Raw genomic sequence first — 13,250 nt, forward strand, 5'->3', positions numbered from 1 at the left:
GAGAAACCTAACCTATATTGAACTGTATACATTTTAATATGTCAAATAAAGTGCATTCATTCATTCATTCAAGGATAAGAAGTGCAGTGCCAGTAGAGCAATCCTCAACGTGTCTGTAGAGGGGAACCTGGACGACCTGGAGAAGACCCAGTCCCTCAAATCCATCCCAGAGAAGATTGTCGTGGACAAGCCCACGGCTAGTGCCCTGGAAAAGAAGGAAGGAGAGCAAGCCAAAGCTCTGTTTGAGAAGGTGAAGAAGTTCCGCCTGCATGTTGAGGAGGGGGACATCCTCTATATTATGTATGTTCGCCAAACTGTTCTCAAAGTGATGAAGTTCCTCCTCATCATCGCGTATAACAGTGCGTTAGTCTCGGAGGTGCAGATCACAGTGAAGTGCAATGTGGACATGCAGGACATGACGGGATATAAGCATTTCTCCTGTAATCACACCATGGCCCACCTGTTCTCCAAGCTGTCATACTGTTACCTATGCTTTGTGGCTGTGTATGGATTCACCTGCCTCTACACTTCCTACTGGCTCTTCTACCGCTCGCTGAAGGAATACTCCTTTGAATACGTACGGCAGGAAACGGGAATCGATGACATCCCAGACGTGAAGAATGACTTTGCCTTCATGCTGCACATGATCGACCAGTATGACCCACTATACTCTAAGAGGTGCGTTGTCTTTGTAATTATACAAGTAATTTAGCTCTTCATTGCTATTGATAAGTATGCAATGCCTCCAATTGTAAAAGTTTCCTTTGCCCATCCTTGGACAATAAAGTAATCTTTGACTTCTTATTCTCTCTTTCGCTCTCTTGTTCTCAGATTCGCAGTGTTCCTATCAGAGGTCAGTGAAAACAAACTGAAACAACTGAACCTGAACCATGAGTGGACGCCAGAGAAGCTGCGTCAGAGACTGATGACCAACCACAACAACAGACTGGAGCTGCAGCTCTTCATGCTGTCTGGGCTTCCAGACACCATCTTTGAGGTGACAGAGCTCCAGTCCCTGAAGCTTGAAATCATCAACAACGTAACCATCCCAGCCTCCATCGCCCAGCTTGAAGACCTTCAGGAGCTTTCTCTGTATCAGTGTTATTTAAAGATCCATGCCACAGCCACCTCCTTCCTCAAAGAGAACCTCAAGGTATGCTATTCTACCATGTGCTTTTCTTGTAGTCTTTTCGTATAGGATATATATTTTTTTTATTCCTCCTGGTGTTGTATTGGGTTTTTGTCTCGTACAGTATGTATTTTGTACGTATTTGTTATTGACATTACATTTCCTCCTACGAGATTAATAGGTGGAGTAGTTCTGTATGTAATAAAACCCTTTTGTGGGAAAATAAATTCTGATTGGCTGGGCCTGGCTCCCCAGTGGGTGGAGACAAAGTAAATTGACCTCCCAGGCCCCCTCATGGCTGGCCCTTGCCCAGTCATGTGAAATCCATAAATTAGGGCCAATTTATTTAAATTGACTGATTTCCTTCTATGAACTGTAACTAAGTAAAATATTTGAAATTGTTGCATTTTATATTTTTGTTTTCTAAGGTACTCAGGGTGAAGTTTGATGACAGCAGAGAGCTGCCTCATTGGCTGTACCACCTGCGGAATCTAGAGGAGCTCTACCTCATTGGCTCACTGAGTCCTGACGCTTCTAAAAATGTGGTTCTGGAGTCCCTGAGGGAGCTGAAGAATCTGAAGACCCTGTCACTCAAAAGTAACTTTACAAAGATCCCCCAGTCCATTGTGGACGTGTCCAGCCACCTGCAGAGGCTGTATGTCTACAACGACGGCACTAAGCTGGTGATGCTCAACAATCTGAAGAAGATGGTGAACCTGACTGAACTGGAGTTGGTGCACTGTGACCTGGAACGCATCCCACATGCTGTCTTCAGCCTCACGAACCTACAGGTATGATATGCATTACTTTGACTGCCTGCTATCTGAGTGGTCTACAATGTGGTTTTTAAATATGTAAGGAGTTATTCCTGTCAGCTCCTAGTGGAGAAAAGGGCTTCAATGGTGAAATTCCAGCGACCCCTGTTCTGGGTGGTTTTCTTGACCTTAAATATGCCAATTCCTGTAATATTGTGGCGTTATACTTAAAACAAAATGTTCTAACTCCACAGGAGTTGGACCTGAAGGAAAACAACCTGCACTCCATCGAGGAGATAGTCAGCTGCCAGCACCTCCGCAAGCTGACGTGCCTGAAACTCTGGCACAACAGTATCTGCTACATCCCAGAACACATCAAGAAGCTGGGCAGCTTAGAGCGCCTCTACTTCAGTTACAACAAGATTGAGATCTTGCCCTCGCACCTGTTCTTATGCAACAAGCTTCGTTACCTGGACCTGTCCAACAACGACATCCGGTTTATTCCGCCGGAGATTGGTGTCCTACAGAGTCTTCAGTACTTCTCCGTCACATGCAACAAGATTGAGAACCTCCCAGACGAGCTGTTCTTTTGCAAGAAGCTCACAACCCTCAAGCTGGGCAAGAATACGCTGTCATTGCTCTCACCAAAGATCTCATACCTGGTTCTATTGACACACCTGGAACTGAAGGGCAACCATTTTGAACTCCTGCCTCCAGAGCTTGGGTTCTGCCGGGCATTGAAGCGCGGTGGCCTAATGGTGGAAGACGCTCTGTTTGAAACCTTGCCATCGGAAATCCGAGACAAAATGAAGACTGAGTGAAATGTCTTACAATATCTGTGCAAAAGGCCCTGCGATAGACTAGCGTCCCGCCCAGGGGGTATACTTCAAGCTGCATTAAACTATATAAAAAAAGTGATAGGACAGGAGCCAATGTGTTATTCTGGCTCGGACAAGCCAACTTACTTGACTGTTCAAAAATAAAAAGCCAGTTTGTCTGGCAATCCTAGTCAACCAAAATGGTCGATTTTACTGTATTACACATCGCAATCAAAATCTAAGCACTGTACCCTAAGTTTGTTTATAGGGGGCAGATGTGATAATCATGGGTGACTGTTTTTAGTATTATGTCGAAGTCTTACTTCATGACAGAAGGGAACATGGCATTTTGTTGTAATTAAATGGTTCTTAACAATAGGGTTAGTCACAGGCAAGGTGTACTTGTACCCAGGCTAATATTTGCTCCTTATTCTCTGTCATATGCCACACAATGTTTGGCATGACATGGCGTGGCAAGGAATGGAAGGATAGCACAAACATATCTGTTTTCTTCTGTTACATGTAGTTGCTAGTTGACATATGTTAATCACTCGTTGCACCTTTTCTGCATTTTTCTTATGTTATGCTAATTAAGGCCTGCTTTTTATGGCTATTGCATTGCTGCTTGAATACTTTTCATTTAATTTTTAATTTTATTTTTATATTGTTTGCCTGCCATGTGCTGTGCTATGCTATGTAGCCCCTGCTAGCCTAGCCTGCTCTAGCTTTGGCCTTCTGTGCCACGTGCTATTGCACCCTCTTTTCCATTCGATTTGTTGTATTGCTGCTATATTTATGTACAAGCTTTACTAATTTACATTGCATTTGTATATTGTCATTTGAAATTCATACAAATTACATCAATGAGTTATGCACATTATTACCTGTTCTTATTTGTACCTTTGTCTCCTTTGTAGATAAACTATGCATGCATACATACACAGCTTTTATATGTATATACTGTATGTATATATGTATATACTGTATGTATGTGGACACCCCTTCAAATGAGTGGATTCAGCTATTTCAACCACATCTGTTGCTGACAGGTGTATAAAATTGAGCACACAGCCATGCAATCTCCATAGAGAAACAACATTGGCAGGTGGCCTTAATGAAGAGCTATCCAACAATTCAGTCAAATTTCTGCCCTGCTAGGGCTACCCCGGTCAATTGTAAGTGCTGTTATTGTGAAGTGGAAACGTCTAGGAGCAACAACGGCTCCGCATAGTGCCAACTGTAAAGTTTTTGGTGGAGGAGGAATAATTGTCTTCCGATGTTCTTAATGGTCCGGACTATGCCCCTTAGTTCTAGTGAAGGGAAATCTAAACGCTACAGCATACAATGACATTCTAGAGGTTTCTGTGCTTCTAAATTTGTGGCAACAGTTTAGGGAAGGCCCTTTCCTCTTTAAACATGACAATGCGCCCGTGCACAGAGCGAGGTCCTTACAGAAATGGTTTGTTGAGATCGGTGCGGAAGAACTTGACTGACCTGCATAGAGCCCTGACCTCAACCCCATCGAACACCTTTGGGATGAATTGGAACGCCGACTGAGCCAGGGCTAATCGCCCAACATCAGTGCCAACAACACTAATGCTCTTGTGGCTGAATGGAAGCAATTCCCCACAGCAATGTTCCAACATCTAGTGGAAAGCCTTCCCAGAAGAATGGAGGCTGTTGTAGCAAATGTGGGACCAACTCCATATTAATGCGCATGATTTTGGAACGAGATGTGTGACAAGCAGGTGTCCACATACTTTTGGTCATGTGGTGTACCAATAAGTGTTGAGACTGGCGCAACAACTGTTCACCTAACTCAACCATGTGCTGTAATTCAACTAATCTGAACCTGTTCCATGCCATGTACCATCTTCATCTGAATACACATAGACTTTATCTCTGCCTCTGTCTGCTCCTTCACCACAGCCCCACAGAAGTTGACCATTATCCATTCACCAGTCCTACATCTCTATTCTTTACAGAGATATTGAATGTTTTATCCAGAAGCGCCTCATCCTTAAGCGCCTGTCTAAATGATTTTGGAATATAACTTTAATTTAAGCAAAATAGAATCAAATTCAAAAGATCTTAGTGTGAGCAGTTTGGCTAAGTTACACCTGGCTGTTTTCACATGTCGCCTTGGGTACGACACATCCTCGCTCCTTTTGCTTTCATTTCCATTTCCATTCCACATTTCCTGTTTCTCAACATACAGCCGGGTGCAGCTTTCCTAAACCGCGTACAGTACGTGTTGTTTTTTTGTATTTGAAAAATAATTTCTCGCTTATATGAGCGTTAACTTACAAATGTTTTCAAAATGGTATCGTGTGCGAGGTGTATTTGCGTTTAGACGGAGCATTTGGGCAAAAATCCCCTCAAGTGGCAGATAGCTTTGTGAAAGACAGTATAATGTTTAACATTTACTATTTATTTGAATGGGCTAATCCTCATTCCTTGAGTTTGAGTGTTTGCATTCTCCATCCCTCTGCTGTTTACCAAATCAGTGGCGGCTGGCCACTTGGTTTGAACTGCAGATTGCTCCTTTTAAGCTCAAACAACATTTGATCAGGTCACGTTTAACCATTTCAACCCATGACTGTTACCTTTTTACATTATAGAAACACTAAAAAATAAATATTGAATCTGATCCACTGTTCTCTACTCAGGTAGTCTATATATTATGTTGAAAGTTATTTATAGAACAGTGTAGTCTACAAGTAAAATGTGGACTCACTCAGCTGTAGCTGTTCTGTCAATAGCCTGTGGCAATACTATATTTATCAGGAAGGCTAGCTTGTTTCAGTTAGTCAACAGCTTACACAAGCTAAAAAAATACCAGCCAAGTTGTAAGTAATGTATCTTTATTACAATCCACAAAACACTTTGCACATGCCTTATAGACAGATTTAAACTTTTTGGTCCTCAGAGAGGTAAAAAAAAGTCCACGCCTTACACTGCAATGTCTATCAGAGCTGTAGATCACTGCAAAGGTGCCAGGGTCAGCTGCTATCTTAATGTATAAAAACAGTACCATATCTACATTTATGTCGGGCTTTATAGTCTAATGCGAAATAGTATCCCCCCCCAAATGAGTACATCTGATAATGAAAAGGTATATATTTTTTAACAATTATTTTTTAACAGTTCTTTTAACAGATCGTATTTGCTGTGTTTGGTTCTTGATGAATAAAAACAACCAGCTGCTTTAAGAGACATTTTGTAGTCTGTCTTATCCTATACCTGTACAGTGTGTTGCATCCCATTTCATGTACAGTTGCAGTTCTGTTTACCTCAGAGAAAATAAACTGTTATGGTATGTGGAATCAAAGTTGCACCCTAGGTGGCAGTGATGTGCTTTGAATAACGCCATGTTCAAGTGATAGATGGAAACTATAGTCTGTCACCCCATCCTACTTGTTTAGATCAACGAGGCAGACTTTGGTCTATGCTTTACTAGCCTTGGATGCCCAAGCTTTGCTGTGAGGTTAAAGCTTGTGACAGAGGCTAATACTGTACAGTCAATGTCTCTCACTTCTCAGCAACCTGTCTGTCAGGGTATAAGTTCTCCTCACCTTGTAACAGCTTGTGAATTGAGCTGTCTGACATGAACCACTGTGTGTCGCAAATTTCCTATATTGTGCACTAGTTTTACCTGGGCCCATGGTGCACTATTTTTGACCAGAGCACTATGTAGGGAATAGTGTTCCATTTGGAATAGTGTTCCATTTGGGATGCTAACCATATACAGGTAACTGGCCAAATAAACACCAACATAGTGTCTTTATAGGGAGTTGGGCCACCTTGAGCCAGAACTGTTTCAATGCACCTTGGCATATATTCTATTTAGTTTTTTTACGTGTTATTTCTTACATTGGTACCCCAGGTAATCTTAGGTTTCATTACATACAGTCGGGAGGAACTACTGAATATAAGAGCAACGTCAACTCACCATCATTACAACCAAGAATATGACTTTCCCGAGGCGGGTCCTGTGTTTTGCCTTCCACCCAGGACAATGGATCGGATCCCAGCTGGCGAACCAAAACAACGTCGCCGTAAAAGGGGCAAATGAAGCGGTTTTCTGGTCAGGCTCTGGAGACGGGCACATCGTGCACCACTCCCTAGCATACTACTCGCCAATGTCCAGTCTCTTGACAACAAGGTTGATGAAATCAGAGCACGGGTAGCTTTGCTTCACGGAAACATGGCTCACTCGAGAGACTCTATCGGAGTCGGTGCAGCCAGCTCATTTCTTCACGCATCGCGCCGACAGAAACCAGCATCTTTCTGGTAAGAAGAGGGACGGGGGGTATGCCTTATGATTAACGAGACGTGGTGTGATCATAACAACATACAGGAACTCAAGACCTTCTGTTCACCTGAATTCCTCACAATCAAATGTCGACTGCATTATCTACCAAGGGAATTCTCTTCGATTATAATCACAGCCGTATATATTCCCCCCCAAGCAGACACATCGATGGTCCTGAACGAACTTCATTTGACTCTATGTAAACTGGAAACCACATATCCTGAGGCTGCATTCATTGTAGATGGGGATTTTAACAAGGATAATCTGAAAACAAGACTCCCTAAATTCTATCAGCATATCGATTGCGCAACCAGGGCTGGTAAAACCCTGGATCATTGTTGTTCTAACTTCCGTGATGCATATAAGGCCCTCCCCCGGGCCTACAGACAGACACTAAAACAAGACGCTCCCGCGCTCAGGTCTGTTCAACGCTGGTCCGACCAATCTGATTCCACGCTTCAAGACTGCTTCGATCACGTGGATTGGGATAGGTTCCACATTGCGTCCAACAACAACATCGGCGAATACGCTGATTCGGTGAGCGAGTTCATTAGAAAGTTCATCGGCAATGTCGTACCCAGAGCAACGATTAAAATATTCCCAAACCAGAAACTGTGGATTGATGGCACCATTCGCACGAAACTGAAAGCGTGAACCACTGCTTTTAACCAGGGCAAGGTGACCGGAAACATGACCGAATACAAACAGTGTTGCTATTCCCTCCGCAAGGCAATCAAACAAGCTAAGCGTCAGTATAGAGACAAATTAAAGTTGCAATTCAATGGCTCAGACACGAGGTATGTGGCAGGGTCTACAGTCAATCACGGTTTACATGAAGAAAAACAGCCCCCGTCGCGGACCAGGATGTCTTGCTCCAAGACAAACTAAATAACTTCTTTGCTCGCTTTGAGGACAATACAGTGCCACTGACACGGCCCGCTACCAAAACCTGCGGACTCTCCTTCACTGCAGCCGATGTGAGTAAAACATTTAAACGTGTTAACCCTCGCAAGGCTGCAGGCCCAGACGGCATCCCCAGCCGCGTCCTCAGAGCATGCGCAGACCAGCTGGCTGGTGTGTTTACGGACATATTCAATCACTCCTTATCCCAGTCTGCTGTTCCCACATGCTTCAAGAGGGCCACCATTGTTCCTGTTCCCAAGAAAGCTAAGGTAACTGAGCTAAACGACTACCGCCCCGTAACACTCACTTCCGTCATCATGAAGTTCTTTGAGAGACTAGTCAAGGACCATATCACCTCCACCCTACCTGACGCCCTAGACCCACTCCAATTTGCTTACCGTCCCAATAGGTCCACAGACGACGCAATCGCAACCACACTGCACACTGCCCTAACCCATCTGGACAAGAGGAAAACCTATGTGAGAATGATGTTCATTGACTACAGCTCAGCATTTAACACCATAGTACCCTCAACTCGTCATCACCATACCTTCTTCGCTATGTAATCTGGTTTCAGAACTGGTCATGGGTACACCTCAGCCATGCTCAAGGTCCTAAACGATATCATAACCGCCATCGATAAGAGACAGTACTGTGCAGCCGTATTCATTGACCTGCCTAAGGCTTTCGACTCTGTCAATCACAACATTCTTATTGGCAGACTCAACAGCCTTGGTTTCTCAAATGGTTGCCTCTCTTGGTTCACCAACTACTTCTCCGATAATTTACTCTATGTTAAATCGGAGGGCCTGTTGTCTGGACCTCTGGCAGTCTCCTTGGGGGTGCCGCAGGGTTCAATTCTCAATCTGACTATCTTCTCTGTGTACATCAATGATGTCGCTCTCGCTGCTGGTGATTCTTTGATCTATCTCTACGCAGACGACACCATTCTGAATACTTCTGGCCCTTCTTTGGACACTGTGTTAACTAACCTCCAGATGAGCTTCAATGCCATACAACTCTCCTTCCGTGGCCTCCAATTGCTCTTAAATGCAAGTAAAACTAAATGCATGCTCTTCAACCGCTCGATGCCCGCACCTGGCCGCCCGTCCAGCATCACTACTCTGGACGGTTCTGAATTAGAATATGTGGACAACTAAAAATACCTAGTTGTCTGGTTAGACTGTAAACTCTCCTTCCAGGCTCACATTAAACATCTCCAATCCAAAATGAAATCTAGAATCGGCTTCCTATTTCGCAACAAAGCATCCTTCACTCATGCTGCCAAACATACCCTCGTAAAACTTACAATCCTACCAATCCTCGACTTCGGCGATGTCATTTACAAAATAGCCTCCAACACTCTATTCAACAAATTGGAGGCAGTCTATTACAGTGCCATCCGTTTTGTCACCAAAGCCCCATAAACTACCCACCACTGCACCTGTATGATCTCGTTGGTTGGCCCTCACTTCATACTCGTCGCCAAACCCACTGGCTCCAGCTCATCGACAAGTCTATGCTAGGTAAAGCTCCGCCTTATCTCAGCTTACTGGTCACCATGGCAGCACCCACCCGTAGCACGTGCTCCAGCAGGTATATCTCACTGGTCACCCCCAAAGCCAATTCTTCTTTTGGCTGCCTCTCCTTCCAGTTCTCTGCTGCCAATGACTGGAACGAACTGCAAAAATCTCTGAAGCTGGAGATTCTTACCTCCCTCACTAGCTTTAAGCACCAGCTGTCCAGAGCAGCTCACAGATCACTGCACCTGTACATAGCTCATCTGTAATTAGCCCATCCAATCTTCCTCATCCCCATAGTGTATTTATTTATTTATCTTGCGCCTTTGCACCCCAGTATCTCAATTAGCACATTAATCTTCTGCGCATCCTACCATTCCATTGTTTAATTGCTATATTGTAATTACTTTGCTACCATGGCCTATTTATTGCCTTACCTCTCTTATCCTACCTCATGTGCACATGCTGTATATAGATTTTTCAACTGTATTATTGATTGTATGTTTATTCCATGTGTAACTGTGTTGTACATGTCAAACTGCTTTGCTTTATCTTGGCCAGGTCGCAGTTGCAAATGAGAACTTGTTCTGAACTAGCCTACCTGGTGAAATAAATAAAATAAATACATATGCAGATAAGTTACTAAATAATTCTCTGAGTGAATCCTCACTACAGAAACAAAAAGTGGGGAGAGTGTGTAAATTCTGGTCCACTCTCATTTTTGCAGTGACTTAAAAATATGCAGTACCAGTCAAAAGTTTGGACACACTTACTTATTCATACTTTTTTCTTAATTTTTACTATTTTCTACATTGTAGAATAATAGTGAAGACATCAAAACAAAACAAATACCATAACATGGAGTCATGTAGCAACCAAAAAAGTGTTAAATCAAAATATATTTTATATTTGAGATTCTTCAAAGTAGCCACCCTTTGCCTTGATGACAGCTTTGGACACTCTTACCATTCTCTCAACCAGATTCATGAGGAACTTACCTGGAATGCATTTACATTAACAGGTGTGCCTTGTTAATTTGTAGAATTTATTTCCTTAATGTGTTTGAGCCAAATGTTGTGTTGTGACAAGGTAGGGGTGGTATAAAGAAGATGGCCCTATTTGGTAAAAGACCAAGTCCATATTATGGCAAGAACAGCTCAAATCAGCAAAGAGAAATGATAGTCCATCATTACTTTAAGACCTGAAGGTCATTCACTCTGGAACATTTCAAGAATTTGAAAGTTTCTTCAAATGCAGTCGCAAAAACATCAAGCGCTATGATAAAACTGGCTCATGAGGAGCGCCACAGGAAAGGAAGACCTAGGGTTACCTCTGCTGCAAGAGGATACGGTCAGGATACGGTCATTAGTTACCAGCCCAAATAAATGCTTCACAGACGCATCTCAATATCAACTGTACGAAGGAGACTGCATGAATCAGACCTTCATGGTCGAATTGCTGCAAAGTAACCACTAACGGACACCAATGATAAGAGACTTGCTTGGGCCAAAAAACACGAGCAATGGACATTAGACCGGTGGAAATCTGTCCTTTGGTCTGATAAGTCCAAATTTGAGATTTTTGGTTCCAACCGCTGTGTCTTTGTGAGACACGGAGTAGGTGAATGGATGTTCTCCGCATGTGTGGTTCCCACCGTGAAGCATGAAGGAGGTGTGATGGTGTGGGGGTGCTTTGCTGGTGACACTGATTTATTTAGAATTCAATGCACACTTAACCAGCATGGCTAGCAGAGCATTCTGCAGCGATATGCTATCACATCGTGTTTGCGCTGCTTAGTCCCACTATCATTTAATTTTCAACAGGACAATGATCCAAAACCCACCTCCAGGCTGTGTAAGGGCTATTTGACCAAGAAGGAGAGTGATGGAGTGCTGCATCAGATTTCCTTGCCTCTACAATCACCCAACCTCAACTTAATTGGAATGAGTTGGACCGAGTGATGGAAAAGCAGCCAACAAGTGCTCAGCATATGTGGGAACTACTTCAAGACTGTTGAAAAAGCATTCCAGGTGAAGCTGGTTGAGAGAATGCCAAGAGGGTGCAAAGCTGTCATCAAGGCAAAGGGTGGCTACTTTGAAGAATATCAAATATACAATATATTTTGATTTAACGCTGTTTTGGTTGCTACATGGCTCCATGTGTTATTTAAAAAAAAGTTTTGATGTCTTCACTATTATTCTACAATGTAGAAAATAGTAAAAAAAAAAAAAAAGCCCTTGAATGAGTAGGTGTGTCCAAACTTATGACTGGTACTGTATATATTTTTTGCAGGTGATCTAATAATTTGGCCAGGTAAAAATGCATTTGAACGCGCATTGCACGATCTGACAATGGTAGCCTACTTGTTGGGATTTACATTGGAAATTGCTTCATTAACTCAGGAACCACACTTGTGTGGAAGCACTTGCTTTCAATAGACTATGTATCCCTCATTTAATCAAGTGTTTCCACTATTTTGGCAGTTACCTGTATATCACCCACACTCTATGGGAAGATCTCAATTGCATTCTCCAGACAGCCTATCTCCTTGCTGCCTTCTCAAAACTCATTGGATGAGAAAGTCAGAGGTCCCGCCCCTCTGACCTTCTCCTTCAATGGTTTTTAGAAGAGTGAGGACACGAGGAGTATGCAATTGAGATCTTCCCCATCTCTCATGCCTCCTCTCCTTGGTGATAGGCATGTTGGTGTGCCCTTGTGCCTGATACTGGAGATAAGTCAAGGTGACCTTAGTTAGGGCAGGTGAAAGATGTGGCTGTAATTCACTGGAGGAGATGTGTAAGTATAGAATTACTAGATTCTATTTCTACCGCTGTGTTACTGTGTAGTCACTATCTAAGGCTATTTGATCAGCCTCATCTGACAAGACCATAGACATATCATTGACAAGACTGACTATTTTAAGTCAGAGGGGCATGATGGAGACAAAGAACTGATCGGAGGTGCAGTGGCTACATGGCTACCGCAACTAACAGAAATAGGACCATCATTATACTGAATAGTTTTAATGATCATCCAAAATAAAATAATTCGTAACTTTGGCCTTTGTTTATTCAACAGAAGTGCTCCAACATCTCTGTTCCATGTTCCTGGCAAGCTGCCCAGTCCAAGACGACGGCTATATTTGTATTATGTAGCATTTGTTTGGCCCACAAATACAGGGCTTGTTCTATGAAGGGCATTTTACAGAGAACACAATGGCATTCTGAATGGCACATAGACACAGTATTTAGGATCATCATCCACAGAATAGATAGCTAATGTACTTTATCAATTTTATGATAAATGGAAATGTCTTAAGAACCACCCCTTGCAAATTTTGAGAAGCACAGAATTCCAGTCCCCTAACATATATTTCAAAGCCCTCTTTTTGAATATGTTTCTTCAAAATGACAAGTTAAATATTGACACCAACATGATGTGTTGATGGTGCAATGTCTGACAGTACCTAAGAATATACAGCCAGTATTGGCTCCAGGAATCAAATGTTTAGTCTGTCATGAGGTCATGAGATTACACAGCAAGTAAAGCACAGCTGCTGTGATCTGTTACAGTATGTATGCCATTTCTCTGTTTCCACTTTTAGAGAGCTGTTTCAGAGGTCACCGTCATTCATTATAACAGGGAACTGATGTAAAAAAAATAATGCTTTGAAATGTCACTGCTTGTCATGGACTGATCGTAGCTGATTAGGCTGCTGGATCTGTGGATCTGTGGAGGGTGTCAGAAATGCACTTTTTTTAAATTGAGTGGTGTACCAAAATGATCCAGTGGAATAAACTACTTTCCCTA

At 42.8% G+C, this 13,250-nt stretch overlaps 1 protein-coding gene across 8 annotated transcripts in view; it reads left to right on the forward strand.

The window, feature by feature from the left end:
* LOC112249617 (volume-regulated anion channel subunit LRRC8C) overlaps window positions 1-3,582 on the forward strand; it is a 33,660-nt gene extending 30,078 nt beyond the window's left edge. For all 8 annotated transcript variants that reach the window (XM_024419450.2, XM_024419428.2, XM_024419439.2 and 5 more), the window contains 4 exons: window positions 74-678; window positions 832-1,153; window positions 1,558-1,920; window positions 2,139-3,582. In XM_024419450.2, coding sequence (XP_024275218.1) covers window positions 74-678; window positions 832-1,153; window positions 1,558-1,920; window positions 2,139-2,705 — 1,857 coding nt within the window. In that variant the 3' untranslated portion in view covers window positions 2,706-3,582. The remainder of the gene's footprint in view (window positions 1-73; window positions 679-831; window positions 1,154-1,557; window positions 1,921-2,138) is intronic.
* Window positions 3,583-13,250: the final 9,668 nt, after the last annotated feature.

This window comes from Oncorhynchus tshawytscha, linkage group LG01 (assembly GCF_018296145.1).
Source record: "Oncorhynchus tshawytscha isolate Ot180627B linkage group LG01, Otsh_v2.0, whole genome shotgun sequence".
NCBI classification, from domain to species: Eukaryota; Metazoa; Chordata; class Actinopteri; order Salmoniformes; family Salmonidae; genus Oncorhynchus; species Oncorhynchus tshawytscha.